Source organism: Otolemur garnettii, unplaced genomic scaffold (assembly GCF_000181295.1).
Source record: "Otolemur garnettii isolate 467f Iridium unplaced genomic scaffold, OtoGar3 scaffold00014, whole genome shotgun sequence".
Classification (NCBI taxonomy): Eukaryota; Metazoa; Chordata; class Mammalia; order Primates; family Galagidae; genus Otolemur; species Otolemur garnettii.
Genome location: NW_003852409.1, coordinates 13,751,820 through 13,774,261, shown reverse-complemented (window position 1 = coordinate 13,774,261; position 22,442 = coordinate 13,751,820). Strand labels below are relative to the sequence as shown.

Below are 22,442 nucleotides of genomic sequence, written 5' to 3'. Positions count from 1 at the left end.
CCTGCAGAAGGAACGCGGCCCTACCAATACCTTCATTTTAGCCCAGCTTTAGTCTGCTATAGCTGTCATAACAAAATCCCCCAGACTGGGTGGCTTGAATACCAGACACTTCCTTATCACTGTTCTGGAGTCTGGAAGTCCAAGATCAAGGTGCCAGGATAGTGGGGTTCTGGTGCAGGCTCTTTCTGCCTTGCTACATCCTCATGAGGTGGGCAGAGAGAGCAAGCTCTCTGATGTCCCCTTTTACAAGGGCACTAATCTGGAAAAGAGGGCTCCTAACTACCTCCCAGAGCCCATATCACTGGGGGCTACGGGCTTCAACATATGAATTGAGGGTGGTGAGGGGAGGGGAAACAATTCAGTTCACAGAAGAGGCTTATTAGACTTCTGACCTCTGGAGCTATAAGTGTGTATTGTTTTAATCTACTGTATTTGTGGTAAATTGTCACAGCACCAGTTAATACTACTACACATATAAACCCAATGTAACCTTCCACGTCCCTATATGCCTGGAGAAAAACAAGGACGGCAGTGGCCATCCCCAGGGCAGTAGGATCAGGAGTCACTTTTATTTTTATTCTTTATTTTCCAATTATTTCTACAATAAGCACACATTAATTTTAAAATAGGACACAAACCAGAATTTTTTTCTTTTAAATATTATTGCGCTGTGCTGAGAAAAGTAGATAAAAGCTGCTTGTTTTAACCTTCACGGACCAAGCAGATCCTTAAGCTTTTCCATTATCCCAGGCAGCACAAGCAGCTCAGGTAAGAGAAAACACAAATTTCTCCTCTCCGGAGAAGTGGCGCTCACGAGGCCTTAGCACTGCAAAGAAGGCAGCTGATTTCGCTCCCAATGTGCCAATGCTGTCTCCCATCATGAGTGGAAAAGAAAACTGGGCAGCATGAATTGGGTTTCCTGTTTATTTATCACAAGTAGTTAAACCACTTTCTGGCCCAGAGAAAGCAAGCCAGGCTTTGGCCTTGCTTCCAGATTTTCCAAGCAAGACGGATTTCCCCTGGGCATCTGTGGCCGGCTGTGCTGACAAAGGGCAGAGAAAAGAATCTGTGATTCCTCCCACCCCAGGGAACCGAGAGAGGACTGCATTTACTCAGGACACAGCTGGTGACACCCCTGACAGCCCAAATCCTCCCTCTGTAGGAACAAACCTAACTTCTCAAAAGCCAAGAATATGGATTCCAAAAGTTTAGAGAATTCTTTTGATTAAACGTTATGATTTGGGTGATTATTACACCCCATACACAGGGAATGTGAGGTCTTAAATCAAAGGTCCTTTGTTTCTATATTTCTCAAAAGAAAAGAAAAAAAAAGCCATCACCCACTCTTATTTAAAAACCAAACTGGACTGAACAAAAACACCCACCAGATGGCATGCCTCAGCCGGGCCTCCTTCAATGGCTGCCTTTCTTCACACGGCATCAGGGCGAGGCCGCAAACATCTAAAGTGACCCACAAGTCACCAAAGAAATGAGTTCAGACTTGCATTTTCAATTTCGTTTCCTCTCAGTAAAAGGGCCCGTCCCCCTTGTCAGACCCAGAGTGCAGGGACTCACGGGGTTCCAGCTCTGACCCTCATGCCAAGAGCGGCTCTCTTCTTCTTTCATCTCTTCCTTTGAAGGCCCCCGGGGGAGGAGAATGTGATGCTATGAATCTGCAGGTTATAAATTTAACTCAGAGATGAGAACTAGCCCTGCCTGGTGAACAAGTCAGGAACTGTCACATATTATCGCTGAAAGGTAAGTCGGGTGTTTGGTGAGTAGCTGGGATTGGGTCTAGCCCTATGAACCCTGGAAGATGGTAAAAACTCTAGAATGAAAGAGCTCTGCTTCTCAAGGGGAAGCAAAGTTTAAGACTAAAAAAGAAATCCTAGCACTCTGGGAGGCCGAGATGGGTGGATTGCCCTGAGCTCAGAGGTTCGAACCAGAGTGAGACCCCACCAAAAAAAAAAAAAAAAAAAGGCCAGGCATTGTGGCAGGTGCCTGTAGCCCTAGCTACTTGGGAGGCTGAGGCAAGAGAATTGCTTAAGCCCAAGAGTTGGAGGTTGCTATGAGCTATGATGCCATGGCATTCTACCGAGGGCCACAAAGTGAGACTCTGTCTCAATAAATAAATAGATAAATAAATAAATAAAACAGTAAGAATAAAACCCACAGTGAACATCAATTCCCCACCAAGATCATTTTGTTAAACACATTTCTATCAACACGATGGGCTTGGCCGTGTAACACAGTGGGGTTGGGGGTGGGGTTGATGATAATATTTGTAATTTTATAGACATGCAATGCATTTAATCATTTAATGATGGACTTTGCCACCCTTCAGTTTTTGAAATAGTAGCAGACTACTGAAAGTCTTTCCTGGCCTCAGGTTTTGCAAGAGAAACTTTAATTCTAAGGAAGTTACTAAAAATATTCCAACTAGGCTTAGAAAGCAATTTTATAATATCTGTTCTGTTATTTACTTCAGGTTCACAGTTGCTGCAAGAGAGCCGCTCATGAGGAACTCTGCTAAGGTTTTCTAGGGCTTTCCTTAAAAAATAATGGAAACTGTAAGAACAACTATTAGTTACTCCTAGCAAGAGTGTTTTATGTACTAGGCACTGTCTTATAAACTTTTTGAAGAGGTCGGTACTATTTTATTCTCATTTTACTGGTAAGAAAACTGAGGTTTACAGAGGTTCAGTAAGTTGCTCACACAGCTAGCAAGCACTGGGTCCAGAAACTGAACTTTAGATCCAGATCCAGACATGTGACTGTCCCATTTAAACATGGATTGACTGGCTTTTTTACATACGGTATAAATTTATATTTGAGGAATGGGAAAGAAAGGGCAGACTGGTGACACTTATGATGTCAGATGCACGCATGTTTTTACCCACAAGCTCAGAAAAAAGAAAATATCGTGGGCAGTGCCTGTGGCTCAAGGAGTAGGGCATTGGTCCCATATGCTGGGGGTGGCAGGTTCAAACCCGACCCCGGCCAAAAACGGCAAAAAAAAAAAAAAAGAAAGAAAGAAAGAAAGAAATTATCGTATGAACTACACATATATTCTTAGGTGCTCTAATGGTCTGTCCCGCACACTCTTCTCCTACCTCCAGTTCACCCCCAAGTCTCCCACCTCCTAAATGTGTGGTCACTTATTCGCAAAGATCAAATGGATCTGAAATGTCCATCTCCTTAGGGAAGCACACAGCAAGTAACCGTGACTAGTAAGAGACATAGTCATATCCTGCCCTGGGCTGCAGCACACACAGGGGACATCTTGCTCCCAAACCTGGCTTGGATTAGCTCACATTGCAAGAATTAGGCCCTCTGATTCATCTCCTCTTTGTCAGGTCAAGACTATGCATCTTTCTTTGTATGTAGCTGAGTCTGATTCCTTGGAAGGTACTGCCCTCACTTGGAGCATGGAGGAGTCACGTGGGAGTCGGCAACAAGGGCACCACATGGGGCTCCCCAGCAAGGCATAAGCACCAGCAAAAGCCAATCCGGGTCCCCTGAATGTATCAGAAGACCCAGCACAATCAGCAGTCACTGCAGTATTTGCTTACAGAAGGGAATTAAACTGGAATGCTCTGTTTTTTCCAAAGTCCTGCTGCTCAGAAGTCATAACCATGCGCTTGTCACAGAAGACAGACTTCTGTGTCCATATATTCTTAGGAGTGAGGCTGATAGGTTTAAATTAACCGCAGCAGCTGCCCTTTTCAAACCTTTGAGGATACTACCCAAAAAGACCTTGGAATTCTATAATGTGAGAAATCCGGATTTCATTACATCTTCACTTCGTGCCAAACACTGCTTCAGCGTAGTGTTTCTTACCAACCCCTTTCCCAGTGGCACGCGTTTTTCAAATAAACATATCTTCTGGGTTTAGATTAATCAAATTCAGAGATGTTCTGGTCTAAGGAAGAAAGATTGATCTTAAAGAGGAAAAGAGAACAGTGAGAAGAAACAGTCACAGTGCTTAACAACCCCTGGTTAGCAAATTTCATTGACATTAACCCCACTCTGCCAAGTGTCCATGTTCAGTTACTGGAGCGATGCACACTCATCCCTGCCTGTCCTCAAATTGATTCCTTGCTTGAGTACCCAGTTCTTTCAAAGTCTTCAGGGAATGAGCCTGCACTTGGAATGAGTCTGTATTTGGAAATAATTCACAGGCGCAGCCAAGCTAGACAGTTGATGTGGACTGTGTTAGTCCTTCTGCTGGTTTAGCTGCTCAGGCCTTTGGGTAGCGCCCACAATCTTGCCTGTCGTAATGTGGGGCATTGGAATTAAGTTCTGAAAACACAGAAGGACCGACTCAGGTCACTGGAGTCACAGCACTGTTTCATGGGCTCTGAGAGTCAAACTCACATACCCAGGCCACAGCAAACAAAGATTTCCAGAGCTATGGTGGCTTCAAAAAGGAAAGATAAGAAGAACCTAAGAAAATACAAGGGTTAAGAGAGAAGAGAAGGCTGAGCTCAATCGCTATAGGCTGAAGGGGGAACCGTCACTATGTACCTCCTAGGGCAGGCTCAACAGAGAAGCAGGAAAGGGAGGGGGCAAGAACAGTGGCTCACACCTGTAATCAATCCCAGCACTCTGGGAGGCCGAGGCAGGTGGATTGCTTAAGCTCAGAAGTTCAATACCAGCTTGAGCAAGAGTGACACCCCATCTCTACTAAAAACAGAAAAAATAGCCAGGCATTGTGGCAATTGCCTGTATTCCCAGCTACTCAGGAGGCTGAGGCAAGGGGACCTCTTGAGGCCCAGAGCTTGTGGTTGCTGTGAGCTGTGACACCATGGCACTCTACCCAGGGGGACAAAGTAATACTCTGTCTCAAAATGACAACAACAACAACAACAACAACAAAAGAATATACATTTTGGTGACAAGTGAGCCTGAATTTAAAATCAGGTTTTACCACTTCTAAGTTGAATGACCTTGGGCAACTTACTTTACCTGTCCATTCAAGTATTAACTCTTTGAAAGGAAATAATAATATGCCACAACCCGTCGTACATAATCCCCAAATCCATAAAAGCCCTGAAAAGCAAGTTTTTTCATAACTTATTTGGCACCAAAACCCCACGGGAGTTGACAGGAGGCTCTCCTTAATCCTCCTTTACCCACTTAACATAACTAACTCTTCTTAAGTATTACAGCAAAAATTTAATTTGATGATAGGGTGCTGCTCTACAACCTAGCAGTTGTGTCAAATAATAGTATACACATTGCATGATTTTTCTAAGGAACAGTACACACTTTCTAACTTTCCAAAAATCTGAATCCATAAATACATATCTGGCCTCAGGGATTTACATAATTTGTATTATAACTGAGTGGGCTATTGAGAGGATTCAGTGAGAAAACGTATGTGAAATAACTAGTATTATACACAGCCTCAAGGTCTTGATAAATTGTAGCTACCATAATTAGATTTGTGTTACCAGAGAATGTTCCAGAAATATGGTAGTGGACAACAACCATCTGTGGACACTCCACAGTCAGCTACCTTCACAGAGCCCACAGGGTTCTTACAGGCTGCACAATCAGTGCCTGCCTGGGAGAAAACAGAGGTGTGGACACCCCTGGTGGGGAACCCTCTACTTCCAGGGCCTGTGAAGAATCAGTTCTGCCACCAGCTGCTGACACAGAGTCTTCCTCCGTGGAGCAAAGAGGGAACCAAGGGAAACCTGGCTTCATCTGGCTCTGATTTACCATGGAAAAAGCCAGCGAGCTCTGTTTCACGAAAGCTGTTTCTTGTGCAGACACTAGCAAACATCTTTTCTTCCTTCCTTGTAATTGAAGATAATAAAAGGGAAAGAAAAAAAGGCCCAGTTAATAATCTTATAATAAGGTAATAATCACCTCTTGTGGAATCTTAATCCAAACTGACAATAAGCGTTGACATTTCCTGTAAGTCTTACTTTCATAAGATGTATAATTATCCCATCTTTCTGCATATTAGAAGACATCAACAGACGCTCCAAGTTAGGGAACTCAATATGCATGCCTTCCCTTTTCCTATTCTCCATAATGGGGACACACTGGCACATGAATCCAAAATCTGTCATGAAAACCAAAACTAATCATCACCTAGCTGAGTGGGTTTCTCCGGCATGCTTAGAACTTGAAGTGAAACCAGAATATCTAATAATAGACATAGGCACTAAGGTGAGAACTGTCTATTGGCACCCCCGATAGGAAAAGACTCGAAAAGGTCTTAAATTGCAATGTTAATAAAATGTTTGGGTATTCCTTCCCCTGCCCCACCCCTAAATCTCCTTGAGGGCATTTTCCAGCAGCATATGAGTTACCCCTTCAAATCAGATTCATGCACCCAAGGTGCTTCCTTCATTTTCTACCTGAGTACCCTTGGCAGAGGACGCACATGTGCACGCTCTTAGAGTGTGGCGGTACTACAACATCCGTGTGGAGCATCCCTGCAGAAGCGCTGGAACACAGGGAGAGCACAACCCAGTGGGAAACAGACTCATTAAAACAGCGAGAGTTTTAGTCCACCAGTTCACAGATGAAACCAGGGCAGCTTGGAAATGTATAGAGTCAATGACCACGCTGAAAACTCACTGGCTTCTCACTGACTACAGGATAAAATCTAAAGGTTAAAACCCTTGACATGACTGATACATGATACAGATGCTTTTTGTCTGACTCTAAATCAATTTTTTTTTTTTTTTTTGCAGTTTTTGGCCCGGGGCCAGGTTTGAACCTGCCACTTCTGGTATACGGGGGCTGGTGCCCTACTCCTTTGAGCCACAGGTGCCGCCCTTCCTTTTTTTTTTTCTTTTTTTTCCATGAGAGGCAGACGTCTCCCTCTGTCACCCAGGATGAACTGCAATTGCATCATCATAGCTCATGGTAGCCTCAAATTCCTGGGCTCAAGTAATGCTCCTGCCTCAGCCTCCCAAGTAACGGGACTACAAGTGTGCACCACCATGACCAGCTAATTTTTTAAGAAAAATTTTGTTGAAAAAGGGTCTCGTTCTGTTTCCCTGATTAGTCTGGAACTCCTGGCTGCAAATGATCCTTCTACCTTGGCCTCCCAAAGTGCTGGCATTTTAGGAGTGAGCCATTGCAACTGGTTCTTCATTCTCTTAACCTGTTTAAACACTGCAAATATGTCAAATTTTCTACCCCTTTTGAGCCCCTGTAGTTGCCCTTCCTTCTCACTGACACAATCTCAGATACTTAGTCTTTGAAAATGACTATGACCTTTACCAAATAGAACCATTATCATTCATTCTCCATCTTTTAATGCAATGAAACAAACACCAAAACAAGTATCTTTTAAATGCCTAGGAGACAGGGTTTATGACTAGATAAACATTCAACGGAAGGACTTACTAGATTTCTCCTTCTTTACCATATATTGGCTCTTAGTAGATTTTACTTGCCTTAAGATTTTAGGGTTCCAGCATGTCACCAGCATGATTTCTACCAGAGAAGATGAAAGTTATATTTTTCATCACCTAATATCAAATCATCGAGCTGAGTCCCATGACAAACCAGCTGAATCACTTTTTCTGGCATGAAATGAAAAGTAGTACAGTAGGAGTTTAGTAATATCTCCATTCACAACACCAACACTGGAGCTGGCAGTTCTGACCCTGGACGTGATTGTCCAGTTTGGCCGCTCAGAGTAATGTGTCAGTCTTTTTCCCGATCAGGAATCTGGGGGCCAGCTGGTCAAGCAATACGCCAAAGGTTTCCAGGCACGAATACAGAGAAAGCAGCATTTTGCATCAGTTGCTTTCAATCTGTGATGTGATTCTGAGACGCCTGGGCATCTACTTTAAACATTCTAGAGATAAACGTGAAGGAATGGGGTGCATGTCATTATTGTGACTATGCAATATGACAAGAGCACAGCAGAGTGTAGACTTGTGTGGATGAACTGCCATCTCCCCAAAGGGGCAGAAGTCAACCCTATGGGGCTGAGGGATGGGAGAGAAGCTGAGCATTAGTGTGGAGGGATGTGCTAGGCTGCCAGGAGGCCACAGGCAAGCAGTAGGATCTTGACTTGTTTTACGGCAATCTCAATCCTGTGGAAGCCTGAACAGCAAACAGGAGATCTGGGAGAAAGTGTTAAAATGTCTTTATATTTGACAATTGTTCACATGCTAGAAATAAAGTTGGGGGCAATATGGTGAGGGCTTCAATTGAGACAGAGCAAGGAAGACTGAAAATACCCCTACTACAGTCTGAATGTTTGTGCCCCACCCCCATTTACATGCTGAACCTTAATCATCAATGTGATGACATAAGGAGGTGAGGAGCCTTTGGAAGGTGATTCGATCATGAGGGCTAAATGCGATCAGTGCCCTTATCAAAGAGGCCATAGAGAGCGGCCTTCTTCCTTTTCACCACATCAGGACACTGTGAGAAGGGGCCATCTACAAACTAGGTACAGGTCCTCATCTGTGGAATCTGTTGGCACCTCGATCTTGAACCTACCAGCCTTTAGAACTGTGAGAAATAAGTTTCTGTTGTACATAGGCTATTTTGATACAGCAGCCTAAATAGACTAAAATACCCATTGAGCAAATGTACTTTAGGGAATGAAATAATGTGAGGGGAGGGCCAGATAAGTGAGAGGAATAGAGACTCCTAGTATTTGCTGTCCATGTGAGCAGAGGGCCTGAGATGCCTGTAGAACCCTCCCTCACCCGTGAGACAGCAGGCCCTTATCTGAGCCCTTTAGCATCACTCACATGTGATATGAGCTCCCAGCATGGGCCAAAATCAAGGGGCACAAAGACTTCTCCAGGATTGGATACTCACCTGGGACCTCTGTGCCAGGCCAGCCTACAGTAAAGAATTTAAAGTGACCCTGACAACTCAGGATCTTTGGGAAAAGCCAACTGGCCACTAGTAAGCATGGACAAAATCCTTTCCCTAAAATTTTCCTCTGCCTCGAGCACTCCGCTGGTTCCACGTTCTATGACCTGAAGGAATTAAAACCTTATTTAGAAAGTCATCGTACTTCTTCCCCTTCCTTTCCTTCATGAACAATTTAGTCCAAAAGTCATGAGGTGGTGCTTATGGTGGGGCTGGGAGAAGCCTTGGTGGCCAAGCAGGGTGTGCTGGAGTCACAGCAGGGTGGGCAGGGAACAGCAGTGACTGGAGTTCAAGCAGGGTGGGAGGATGTTGGAGGAGGTTGCAATGAGCACCCAGAAAACTATGCTGGACCCAAAATTTGGTAAGGAAAACAGAAGATTGGTTACATAAGTGAGGGTTAATTAAATAATAAATACATTGAGATAGTAAGACCTAAGCATCTTATTGTCAAGAAGGAAGGTACAGGCCAGGAGCAGTGGCTCACACCTGTAATCCTAGTACCCTGGGAGACTGAGGCAGGTGGATTGCTTGAGCTCAGGAGTTTGAGACCAGCCTGAGCAAGAGCAAGACCTTGTCTCTACTAAAATTAGAAAAAATAAGCCAGGCATTGTGGTGGGAGTCTGTAGTCCAAGCTACTCAAGAGGGTGAGGCAGGAAGATTGCTTGAGCCCAAGAGTTTGAGGTTGTTGTGAGCTATGACATCACAGCACTCTACCCAGGGCAACAGAGTGTGACTCTGTCTCTGACAAAAAAAAATAGTATCAGTTAATACCCATCCCTATAACAGGACAAACTTTTGGACACCATGAGAACACAGCATCAGCTCTGTGGCAGTCCTTCCAAGGATGAGCGATCTGAATATAAGCATGTGAAAGGATCAGGCAGACCCAAATGAGGGGTGGTCTACAAAATTGGGGGTGACAAGGCATGGTTTTAAAAAAACATACTTGGAAACTTGTATGTACTTGGAAACTTTTAGTTTAGGCTTGGAGTCTTTCAAAATGTAAAAACGAATAATGAGAAGAGTGACCTTGTGGCAGACATGGAAGCCAAGTGTCAAGATAAGAGCAGGATCTGTTGGCTGAGCTCAGTGGCTAACGTCTGTAATCCCAGCACTCAGGGAGGCCGAAGCGGGTGGATTGCCTAAGCTCACAGGTTCCAGACCAGCCTGAGTCAGAGTGAGACCTCATCTTTAAAAATAGCCAGGTGTTGTGGTGGGTGCCTGTAGTCTCAGCTACGTGGGAGGCTGAGGCAAGAGGATCATTTCAGCCCAAGAATTTGAGGTTGCTGTGAGCTATGACGCCATAGCACTCTACTGAGGGCTACAAAGTGAGACTCTGTCTCAAAAAAAAAAAAGAAAGAAAGAAAAGATTAGGATCTGTCCAAGTAAAATGCCAACAATTACTACTTTAAGACAATGATTCCTTAAATTATCTCTGGTGAAAGTATCTCAAGAATGGAAAAGCAAGCAGCCCATCCATGTACTCAGTACTAATCTGAAAATAGCAGACCAACAACTACAGATCCACACAAAAACACAATTAAACTCAAGACGTGGGGCAAAGGGGAGGGGGCTCCATTAGTGCCTACCTATATCTGGTACAATATAGGGGTATATGGTACACTGGGTGAAGGAGTCAACTACAACTCAGACTTTCAACTTTACCTTACAAACTCAAATAATGTAAGCTAATCATATACACCCTCATATTAACACATAAGAATAATATCTCTGGTGAAAGATTAGTCCCTTCCTCCTCCCCAAAGTCCACTGTGGACCAATACTTCTGTAAAATACAAAATTCCATACTTGGATTTCAGAACAATAACAAATTGCTGTAAGAGTTTTCAAATGCTTTCTCTCAAAGTCTGAACTTCTCTCAAAATGGACCAGTAACAGTTCCTGGACTAGCTTGGACCACACTTTCAGCAGCACTTCTCTAGGGTTAAGATGGGTAGAGCCCTGGTTGCTGTCACATCCACATTGGAAATAAAAACTACTGGTCACACTGTTATCCAACAGTGGCAGGAAGGAACAATAATCACCACTCTAATTAACGTGCATTCAATCTATACAAAGCATTCAAGAAAGCTACTGCCCAGGAAAAGTCAAGGAATGAAAGACCCGCCTTTGCTTGTAGCAATTCAATGTCTCTACGTGGGTCATGTGACAATGGATGAGACCACCCTTGAAACAAAGTAATTGCTTTGAGGTGACTTAAAGGAAGACAAATCCAATCACACAGAAGATGAACGAGGGCATCTTCCATGGATCAATCTGTAATGCCGAGCCAGGACCATCATCGCTGGGAAGGGACCCAGCATTCAGAAAGGGTTGGAAGAGCACGTCCCCCAAATCGGATGGGTTGGATTGGATTGAACCACAGATACCGATGGTCACACTGCAACTCAGACACGGCCCACATAGGCCCGATTCTGACTGGTCCTGTGCCACCAATAGTCCCTCCCTCAGCCAAGAGGCAAGCCTCCAAATAAAAAACAACAATTCTCTGTCACAAACTAAGACCAAGGCTATCGCATCCACGGGGAAATGGCAAACTCCATCTGGCCTCAGGGTTCCTTCAGGGGACACTCTGACACTGCTGTTTCATGTCCTCAAACACTGAAATCCTTGTGTCGGAGCCCCCCGCATACACACTTATCTCAGACACACATAAGGAGGCTCCACACAGAAACCCATGAGCTGGACTCCCCAGCGGCAGATTCCATGGCATCTGCCTCGGGCCTCGGCACCTTACCTGGGGTGGTTTTGTAGCACGGTGCCCTGGAAGGCAGCGAGGGGGCGTTCTTGGTCCTGGGGCTCGGGGTGCTCTGCAGGACTTGCCTCTGCCTCTTCAGTTCTTCTTCCCTTTCCTGAGCTGCCCGGATCTCTTCTTCAATCATGGACAAAGTCCGCTGCTTCCTTGACCTCAGTTTGAAGGGCCCAACCATCACATCGGATTCTTGAGTGGCCAGGAGGGAGGCTGTGCTTCTCAGCTCGGCTGCCTCCGAATACTTGCTGAAATAGCCCCCTTCAGGCCTGGTTTCCTCCATGTTGATTGGGCCACTGGGCTGCACAGTGGGCAGCGGCTGAGAAGGCCCCCTTTCCCTGAGCGCCCTGTCTTCAGCAGGCAGAATCTTTGGTATTACGTCCCTTTTCTCTTGAACGGGAGAGGACACCTGGGGTGGCTCAAACATGTTCTGAGGCTTCTCAGAGCTGGAAGCCCCAATTTCAGCTTCCTCCACAGTTGCCTCGGGGCCCTGCTGTTCTCCTCCATCCTTGCTGGATTTGGGCACGGCCTTATCCACCTGCTCGGCTATGGCTTGTTGAATGGCATTCTGCACCAGGAGACCAGCCTGATACTCCAAAGGGTCATCGACCGACAGAGAGTCTCCCAGCGTGGACGAAGGGGAATAGAAACCATGGTCACTGAATGACTTGGAGACACCTTCTCCTCGGCCCTCTGAGGGGTTGTCAGTTTGTGGAGTCTGGGGTAGAGAAAAGTCAGCTAGTGAATTTTCCTGGAGGGCGTTGGCTGTCTCATTGGAGGCCCCACTGTCACTGATGTTATCCATGCTGAAATCATTGGACAGAGTCTCCAGGACCGTGGTGTCCTGGGACCTCACTGACAATTCATCCAAACCAGAGTCGAGCTCCTCTTGGGTCAGGGAGACATTGACTGATCTTGAAAACTGATCCAAAATCCCATGGTCGTCATCCTTGACCACGGTGAGGACCGCCCGGGCGCTCGTGAACTCTCCGTCCTCTGCCCACAGTTTAGATAAGGGCCCCCGCTTAGATGGCTCACTGTAGGGCCCTTCCTTCCCCTGAGGGGCTGTGCTGCCCTGGCCTCCTCCCCCGGACTGGCTCTCCAGGGCACAGGAGGCTTTCTGCCCCTTGGCTGTGGAGGCGCCACTGTCTTCTGGAGGTCCCCCAACAGAAGCTGGTCTTGTGATAGTCAGTGACTTGTCAGAGTTAATTGACCCCAGGGGCCTATAGAAAGGCTTAATGGAGAACAGCCTAGGTGTGCTCTGGCCCTTGGCTGTTGCTTGCCTGGAATTCTCCATCTGTTGGAATTGCTTGCGAGCAGTGGAGAAATCGATCTGCTCTGTGACGATGTCTTCCTTTGCTTTGTCAGTCGTGTTTGGACCACAGGAGGATGCAGGGGCTGGGCAGGGCTGCGGTGGGGGCCGTTGCTGCTGCTGCTGCTGCTGCTGTAATTGTTGCTGCAACAGCAGCTGCTCCTGCTGTGCCCTGCGCTCCTTACGCTCCTTGTACTTTTTGTGTGACTCCAGATGTTCCTCGTCCAGCTGCTCCTCGATGGTTTTCTCCTGAGGGGGATTCCACCATTTGGCCGCAATGCCGGGGTTCTTCTTCACTGCCTGGCTGCGGATGAGCTCTCTCCTCTCCTTCTCCAGCTCCAGCATCTCTTCTGAAGGCCTTACCTTTCGGACACAGTATTGTTCTTTCTCACACTCATCATCTTCAAAGAGCTTCGAGGGCTTCTTGTCCTCATGGAAGGCGCGCAGCTCGAACTTGGCCTCCTTCTTCAGTGTGGTGAGTGTGAACTCGCCGTCTCGGGAAGGACAGCGTGAGCTGGCTGAGGAGCTGGGGCTTGCGGGTGCCTGCAGGCCATCCCCCAGCGTGTCTCTGAGCTGGCCAGGGGCATGGCCGTTTGCTCTTTCCCTGTCTGCCATGGGATCTGAGTTGCTTTGAGGGAGCTCAGCGTGACAAGGTGCCTGCCTGCCAGCCACTGCCTCGGCAGGCTCCGGCTGGAGGGCCGTGTGGGCAGGGGGGCTTAGGCAGCCCACTGGGATGGCTGCGCCAGGCTCCGGGGAGGATGTTCCGTTGTAAGTTCCATCCACAGCAGAATCGCAGCAGTTGGCCTCCAGCACCTCGTCTAGATATCGGATCTCTCTGGCCACATCGTTATCCAGGGACTCGTGATGATCAGTGAGGAGGCCATTATGGGGGGCTGAATAGAAAGGGGAGGAGTGGTCCACAGAATGCGGGCTGGAGGTGATTCCAGGAACACTTTTACATTCTGCAACGGACACCTCAATTTCCATGTTTTTGTGATCTGGAGGGAAAGAGCTGGGAGCAGGCTCCAGGAGGTTGGCACGACAGTTGTCTCTCTCGTTTTTTAGCCGGGTATCATCCTCAGAAAGCTGGGGAGGCTTCTGGAATAAAGAGAAAACAGAAGTCAGAGTTAAGTGCTACCTCTCTTATAGATGTGAATGTGAGAAACTCACTAGTAACGAGCAGGAAGGGAAACTGAAGCCACGCTGGACAACTTCTTTCAGTAGAGACTTCCCTTCTAATCCTTTACATGTTCATTTTATTGCAGTAAGGAGTGCCCAACCCTCTCCAGTTTACAGATTCCATTTTCTTTACTGGGTGTTCAACACATGCTAGTTCCATTTTTAAATTTTACCTTCTAATGTAGAAGAGATTAGATGGCTATCAGAGTCTTCAAAAATAATTCATAGCCAACTGCTGCAGGCTCTGTAACAGGACTATTTGTGTGTCCCCAACTATACAAAGAAGGTCCTTTGGCAGGAACAAATCTTCTTAAAAACATACGATTCTCTGTCTGATGGAATGCAGTTATTCTAGAGACAAGAAACTCTTGGGAAAATCTTTCTAAAATAAAATACGAGAAAACAGGAGATCCCTCCGATGGCCTCTCATAGGACGCAGTGCTCACTGCCATGGCTGTAACTGACCATGTGTATTATGAACACCACGACCAAAGACACAGCCTGCATATCTGTTCTCTGGGACTGGGACAGCCTCAGAACAATACTCCTCAGTCAAGGAGTGTTGCTTTGAAAACCAGTGGCCAGCAGCACCTCACCTCCAGTTTCTAAAATGCTTTATATGCATTATCGCCAATTTATGGTTAATAAGAAAACCGTATCTTCCTAATACTTTTAAATGCATCATATTTTCTCTCTAGTTATCTAGCCCATGTAATTTTATTATTTAACATTAGTGCATTAATTTTCTAATTCCAGGATGATTTTTTTTTCCATATCAAACAACTCTGGTTTACCCCAGAGAACTCTGGCAGTAAATTGGGAACTTGATTTGAGTTCTGTTCACAGATTTCACTGACACTTCGTTCAGCTCTGTTTCCCTATCTCAGGTTTATCACGCATCTGGTGTTACTGACACAGTAGGTAGGATGCCATCCTTGGAAGATGGTACACTTTTCATTGATTTAAGTTTTCAACAATTTTGCAGACTTAGAACCGGTATGCCATGAGGGGACCTTAAGTATGCCGTGAAAAATGTTAAATATCATTAATTAAATTATTTTGAGAGAAGTTCAAAGCACAGTAAGTATATTCTTTTTTTTACTTTCATCAACATAATTTAAGTGTGCCATGAACATATAATTATAGGCTGGAGGGTGCTGTGAAGTAGAAAAGGTCTGAAACACTGACATAGACTATAATGTTAAAACACCATCTTAAGATCATCTCGGGGGATTAACTCCGAGATCCTTACAAAGCAAAATAGATGATCATGGATTTGTTCTTGAGACCCAGGAAAACATGGGTGTTCATCCAGTGTGCTCTACACTGCTATCAGAATGGTGGAAAACCCTCAAGACTATCCATGAACTAGGGGATTTTCTTCAATCTTGGTTTTCCACAATATATACTTCTTTCTTCTCTAGTAACAGGCAAGAAAAAGGAGTATTCCTTTGAACTTAACTCGATCAAGTAATACATATTTCTTCCTTCTCTAGTAATGGGCAAGAATAAGGAGTGTTCCCTTTTTGTCAACACCTTCTGGTCTCCAGTGTTCTTCTAGTCTAGGTCTGGTCTTTGTCAAAGTCTGATTCTTAAAATAATATTTATAATTGCTAATGTCTTTATTTTTATTTTTTGACCATTATTAACTTGTAGTTCTTTTATCTTAAGAAGGAACTAATGAGGCATGTCAACAATAGTTTTTGCAGCCCTTTTAAAACCATTATCTAAACTTTTGGGGGGATATGGGGGCAGCAATTGTCAGTAATTTCTATTCATAACTCATTAAGAATTATAGAAAATGTGAATGTCTGAAACTTATTGGCTGTCATTCAATTTCAAGTAAACCTAGGCCAAACTGAGCCCCCTCCATGGAATATTATTACTAGAATAAAAAAACAAAGAGAGATACACAGCACTGCTGTGCTGAGAACTGGATTACCACAGCACCTCCACCCCCAGCTTCATCTGGCCAATACTTTTCTGCTAATATTCCTCACGGGAATAGCAGAGCTTTCTTTCTATCTCTTACTGGCTTTGGGGGGGGGGGAGTTGGAAATAGTAAGAAGCACCGGTACTGAAATATGGTTCAAAATCATTGCACCACCGAACTTTAGAATAGTTGAGAAGAGAGGAAAAGAGGGCAATGCAAAATTAAAGGAAGCTAAAACTACTGTAATTCTATAGTTTGTTTATCCATTAGTCATTCATTAAACACACAGGAAACTTATTCTGCAGGGCCATAATGAAATCAGCAGCAGGGATAAGTTCCCAGAGACAATACCCTTTCTTTAACAAAAATTGGATCCCCTGTGCTTCCCAGGGAGCCTGAGTCTATTTTAGAGTTTACTTAGTCAGGCGAAGTGAAGAACTCATCTGTCTCTGTGCCTCTTCGCTAATCGCAGAGATAGGAATGACCGGGCTTATCTCCAAGCATTTCCCAAGAACACCCCCTGACTTCTCACACCAGCAACGTCCCTTTCCCCAGACCTTTTCACACTTATGTGTTTAGTGACCTGGGAACAGATGTCCTGCAGCATTTTTCTTTTTAGAACTCAAAGTTAAATCACCTCCTTCCAAGGCATACTTTTTAAACAGCAGACAAAACTGTTCGGACACAAAATTTGGAAAATTCGAGGAGCATCTGACAATATACTTCTGCAGTATCCAAAAAAAAAACTGCCTTTATCTTTGAAGTCCAAAATGATAATAAGTAGCTATATCTTCTGTGATGTGCCCAAGTGAGATTTTTAAAAAATGCTAGTTACTTGTTAAGAGTCAAAGTTTTGGGGTGCCAGTGTAATTTGGGGGTGATCCCTTAAATACATTTTTTTGAAAGTAGACATTGGAAGGTGTAAACAGGAAAGAGACCCTCCCTTCTGTGAGTTACAGAAGGCACAGCCCCCTTTTTCCATAAATTCAGAAAATTCTTTCTGACACTCAATTTTATCTACTTCAGAGAGCAGCAGCTCTGAACCCTAATCTGGGCAGAAATACTTAAAGCAGTGATTTTCAACCAGTGTGCCATGGCAGAATCTGAGGTGTGCTGCAGAAATTTTTAAAAATCATGAATTAACCAATTTCTGAAAGATGTTCAAAGCACAGTAAGTATATTCTTTATTTTTACTTTTTTTTTTTAATCAACATAATTTAAGTGTACGGTGGAAGTTTAACTATAGGTTCGAGTGTGCCATGAAATAAAAAAGGTTGAAAAACACTGACTTAAAGAGATAAACAACTTTACATTACTGATTCACTATTATGAATCGGACTGAAGTCCCAAGCTTTTGTAAATTTGGACAACAATTATAACAAAAGGATAAATTTCTGTGATCTACTGTCAGCAGTAAGAATTGACCCTCATGCATGATGGCCTGATGTGATCAAAGCCATTGGTAACTAGGCCAGGTGAATGGAAATGGGCTGGAAATCCCACCTGTCCAATTTGGCAAGAGTCAGGGCTTGGGATCCTTAAATGATGTCTTGGTTAAATGAATAAATGCTAACTGCTCCCTTTGAAGATAAGAAGGAGCAGAATTTTCTCCATACTTCAGATAAGGTAAACCTGATTTCAGGTTCAGATAAGATGCATATTCATTAAATCAATGGGAAAGTTCTTTCTGAAATAAACTAGGCCCCAGTGCAAAAAAAACAGGAAGCTATGAAAGAACCATCAAACTGGGTTTTCAAAGGTCAGAGAAAAACTAGGGTGCTAACAGGTCTGCGGGAGATCTTTTGATGACTGGCCCACCTAAACCTCAGAGGTGAGTCCTCACACCACATAAACTTGCCCTCAGTGGGCTTCCCAGAATGACTAGCAGCGGTCAGGGTGTCTCCAGTTAACTTTAAAATGCTTGGGCAGAGCCAACATAATGTAGCTGCGTGTCTCTGAAATTAGCTTAAATTACATTCCAAGGGCAGACCATCATGCTAATCAGAAATACATCCTCTAGGAGCCAAGTAAAATCTAATCAGAAGCCCCCACTCCACAGGTGGCTTCCTCCAGTCCCTCAGCTCCCTTTGTCTCCCACTGGACCCCAGAAGCTTTGCTAATTGGCATAATTAAGGTGAGAAATGGGTTTCCATTAGTGAAATCAGTGGCTTGTCAATGAGTATAATGAATGTTAGAAATCTGAGTAATTAGTGGTTTTCAAATTTGTGGATTAGAGATAGTTCTCACCTCCCCTCCCCCAAGTAAGATATACATACAGAAAAAAAAAAAAGATATGCAAACAGAGCAAGCCCTTTGGTTCACATACCCTGTTTGGGATCTAAGAACTTGGGGGACTTCATTTAACATCCTCTGAATGGAATCTGTCTTTGTAAAATTAACACATCTGTGCAAGGTGGGGTTTGAGCATCTAAGCTTAGCGAGACTTCTTTATTTTTTTTTTGCAAATACGTATTTAATAAGTGCCTGTCTGAGTGCCAGAATTTGGTCAAGATCTGCTTTTAAAAATAACCTGGTAGGAAGGTTGCATCTAAAACTGCCATTATTTGCCCCCAAAGTGTTTAATAGTTATGCAAAGCAAATCGACATAGCTTAATTTGCAACATTGATACCTGGGTCTCCTTTCTCCAGCTAAATGATGCAGAAATACTTGAGCTTTCCCAAGGTGAAAAACATATTTTTTAATAATAAATAAATACATAAAAATGATGCGGAAAATTTGGCAACTCAGTTTGGAATCCAAAGACTAGGGTCTGGGGGTCATTTCTTGGCTCTACCTATAAAAGTTCAGCTAAACATCATGCAATACAATTATGGAACTCCACTGAGAAGATAACTCATTTGTAAGCAAGGCTAATTATGCCAGACAAATCTATTTTGAAAATTAAATTAGAAAATATATTTAAAAGTACTACATAAGCTGTAAAATAGTTGATGCACTTTACACCAAGGTGTAAATGACCAATATTAAATTATTTTGGGGAGCCGACTGATTCTTTTGGGGGGGAAAGAATAGGAGGTAATGGTGAGATTCTGGCTTTTAGAGGAAAAGAAATCACCTCGAAGAGATTAAAGTAAAAAGGCTCAGGAGAGACTAAAAGTCTGGCCCCAAGGAGCCTCTAACATCCCTAACCTTTCCCCATCCCAGAGATCCTTCAATGTTAATTTTAGTTGAAGCTAAGCAAAACTAGGAGGATGCATTTGTTGCTGTGACAAACAGAATAACTTCATACAATGACATTACTGGTCAAACCCCGGAGATGCAGTAAGTACAATGAACAATCAAGAACCCTCCAGATCTGGGGCTCTGGTCACATAGGAAGCAGAGAAGTCCCACACTGGGTAGAACAGAACCTGGTCCATCTTCAATACTCGACCAACTGAGTTAGGTAGCTAAGAAGCCTGTCCTGTCAAGTCCCCACTTTACTGTTGACACAGGTCTAATGGCTTATCATTCACAGTACGTGCACATACACAGCTGACACCTGAAACTTGGCCTTCTGTGAAGCAGAAGAGGCAGGGATTTTATTTCAATTTGAAAACTTCAGAATAAAAGGTTTAGAGAAATAGAGAAACTTTTCCAAGATCAAATGAGGTTCTCTGCTTCCTCTGACAACTTCCCAGAGATAAAAATATTCAGATCTTTAAGCTCTCAGGCCCATGTCATTGCACTGGAGGCTGTAAGGAAAGCCTTTAACTCCCCACCAACACCACAGGTGAGATGCTAGAAGCCTGTTTAAATCTGCACAGAAAACAAAACATCAAGGCCCTGTTTCCTGCCCCAGTGGGCAGTGGACACCAGTGTGCTCTTTCTGCCCAGGCATACCGTGACCAGAAAGAGCCCAGAGGCACTGCATTTTCCTTAGCAAGTCTGCCTGAGCCCAGGCAGACCCCAAGGAAGTGTCTTCCACTGTAAGGACAAGCAAGAAGCTGAAGCTTTGACTCACTGGAAACGCATCCTGCGCTCACAGCATCCCCTCCTGTCCCCTCCTCTCCACTCCACAGGCTGTTAAAGCTCGACAGTGTTCTCACCCACCCTGACCTCCCACGCTCCCAGCCGAAATGCGCGATGTGACCCAAATCACTCAACTAGCAGGCCCCCGCTGCACAACCAGGTTTCTCTGCTCCCAATAACCCAGATTACTCTCTACAATATTTAAATTAGAAATGTTTTTCTCCAGATAATAGGTGTCCTGATCCCTTAATCCAGTTACTTTAAAATTCTACAGAAAAATACAAACTCAGTCTTGGCCTCGGAACAGAGGCCTGGTTATAAAATAAAACTTGCTCATCGCCCTGAAACCAGAGAGCTTCCCCGTTTTCCCTTCTCATCTCCCCTCTCTTTGCTAAGTCATGTCTGTAGCACACAGGGCACGATTCCTACTACACGGCTACAGGGTGAAGAATGGTTCCGTGGGCCACGCGCGGCTGTCTCTGGGAAGTTTCTTCTGGATTCTTAACTTTCTGGCTGAGAGAGGGTGTTTCTCTAGCACGGAGGCAGCTGGGAGGAGGGGGTGCAAGCTGGTGGGTGAGGCTCCCTGCATCAGCGGAACCTCCTTTGCCTTCAAAGAACTGGTGGAGTGACAATCAGGAGATACGGGAGGTGGGGGCTGACTCCCCAGTCCAAGGGAACTTGACACATCTGGGAGGTGAACACAGAGGTTGAAGGGGTCGAAGCCCTTTCCTGCAACACTGCCTTCTGAAGGGTGATGTGCCCTGTGCCTTGGCCACAGGAGGTCCCCAGAACACTGAAGAGATTCCCCAATTCCCAGCTCGGAGCTCATAGCCCTGGAGGAAGTATCAGGTCACGTAAAGAGAACAAGTAGCACAAGGGAAAGGAAGTGGTATGGCAGGAACTAGAAAGAAAATTTCAGCCTGGATGGAACAGTGCCAGTCAGGCCAAAAAGTTCACGAAGAAAGCGGGGTGCACCAAGGCTCCTACACAGGCCGGCCTGTGGCTCCTCTGGCACGCCTGCTGAAGAGGGCAGGAAGGAGACCGGCTGGGACTAGGAGGGGGCCCTGCCTCCTCCCCTGAAGGCACAGACAGCAGGGATGTCCAAGAACAGCTTGCTTCTCTGGTCAGGCTTCAGACCTCCACGTGTAATGTGCAAGAGAGGAGCCCAGTGATAATCTGGGCCCCATCCCAGTCTTCTGGGGCTTTTCCTCTACCATCCCCAGCAAGCTTCTTCCGGTCTGTAGAAGTAAGGCTGTGTGGTGACTGTGGGAAACCAGCACCAAACCAGTCCCTAAGGAGGCCAGAGACCCCTCCTTGCTGATGGGAGGCAGCTGGCCAGACTTCAGACCCCACACGTTCCTGGGGCCAAGGCAGGCGGGGTCAGTGCTGTGACCCCTACAAGGGGCTCACACTAACAATGCCTCTTGGGTTTCCCTCCATGAAGCCAATTACAGCTAAATGTGACTAGGGCAGTTCTAAAGAAAATGCTACCCTTTCATGATCAGGAGTCCCATTCCCGCGCCTAGGGGCCCAGCCTTTTTTTTTTTTTTTTTTAACTTCTGAGCTCTTCTAAGGTATTGGTCAAAACAGTTATCACCATCTGCTATTTTATTTGGCTTATGCCTCAGGTACAGGCTTGAAGACAGGGTGAAAACACTTCTGGAACCCCACCCCGCTAACACACACACGCCTTCATTGGGAACAAGGGTCACCTGTGTCTCCCTTCACATTCCTGGGCAAGGAAAGTGGTCAATTTTTCATGTAACGGAGTCCCCCCAGCACCACCGCCTGCCCTATTAATAACATCCCCTTAGTCCTGCTGAAAAGTCACTGGCTCAGATGTCAGGCTGCACATCTGGAAAATGTTAAGGTGTTATGTGATGAATACATTTACAGCTTGGGCTTTCTGTGAAAGAAACTGGGGATGGTGTGTGTGGTGGGGTAGGGATGGGCTGAGGGGTGGGGGGAAGAGGAAGGAAGCGGGTCTTTTTCTGCAGTAGCTGATGAAAGGGTTGTTTCTTTCCGTTACTTGGAGACCCGCTCCTTATAGGAGTGACTGAGACCCACTGGGAGGTTTCTGGGCTTCCCCTGAAGGAAAGATACGAGTCTCATGTTTTCTTCAACGTGAGACACTCAGAGGTCCATTGAGAAGGGTGCTCTTCTCACCAAGGGCCCTTTTCACTGTGAGGAGTTAGCAGGGAAGTCTCCAGCCCAGAATAAACCGAGATCAAGGCCAGAGAACATCGGCTCCTACAGCCTGATATTTCTAGGGTGACCAATTCTGAGGAAGAGAAAAGCAAACCTAGCTTTAAGTTCTTTTAGGACATAGCCATGTCCCTCGGTTTTAAAACAGTTCAGGATCTCAGATTCATTTCTGGACAACTGGTCATGGCAGGGAGCAAGACTG

The 22,442-nt window shown here is 45.2% G+C and overlaps 1 protein-coding gene across 4 annotated transcripts in view; it reads right to left on the bottom strand.

The window, feature by feature from the left end:
• AKAP2 (A-kinase anchoring protein 2) overlaps nt 1-22,442 on the bottom strand; it is a 478,916-nt gene that overhangs the window by 17,642 nt on the left and 438,832 nt on the right. For all 4 annotated transcript variants that reach the window (XM_023510474.1, XM_023510475.1, XM_023510476.1 and 1 more), the window contains one exon: nt 11,627-14,048. In XM_023510474.1, the coding sequence (XP_023366242.1) occupies nt 11,627-14,048 (2,422 nt within the window). The remainder of the gene's footprint in view (nt 1-11,626; nt 14,049-22,442) is intronic.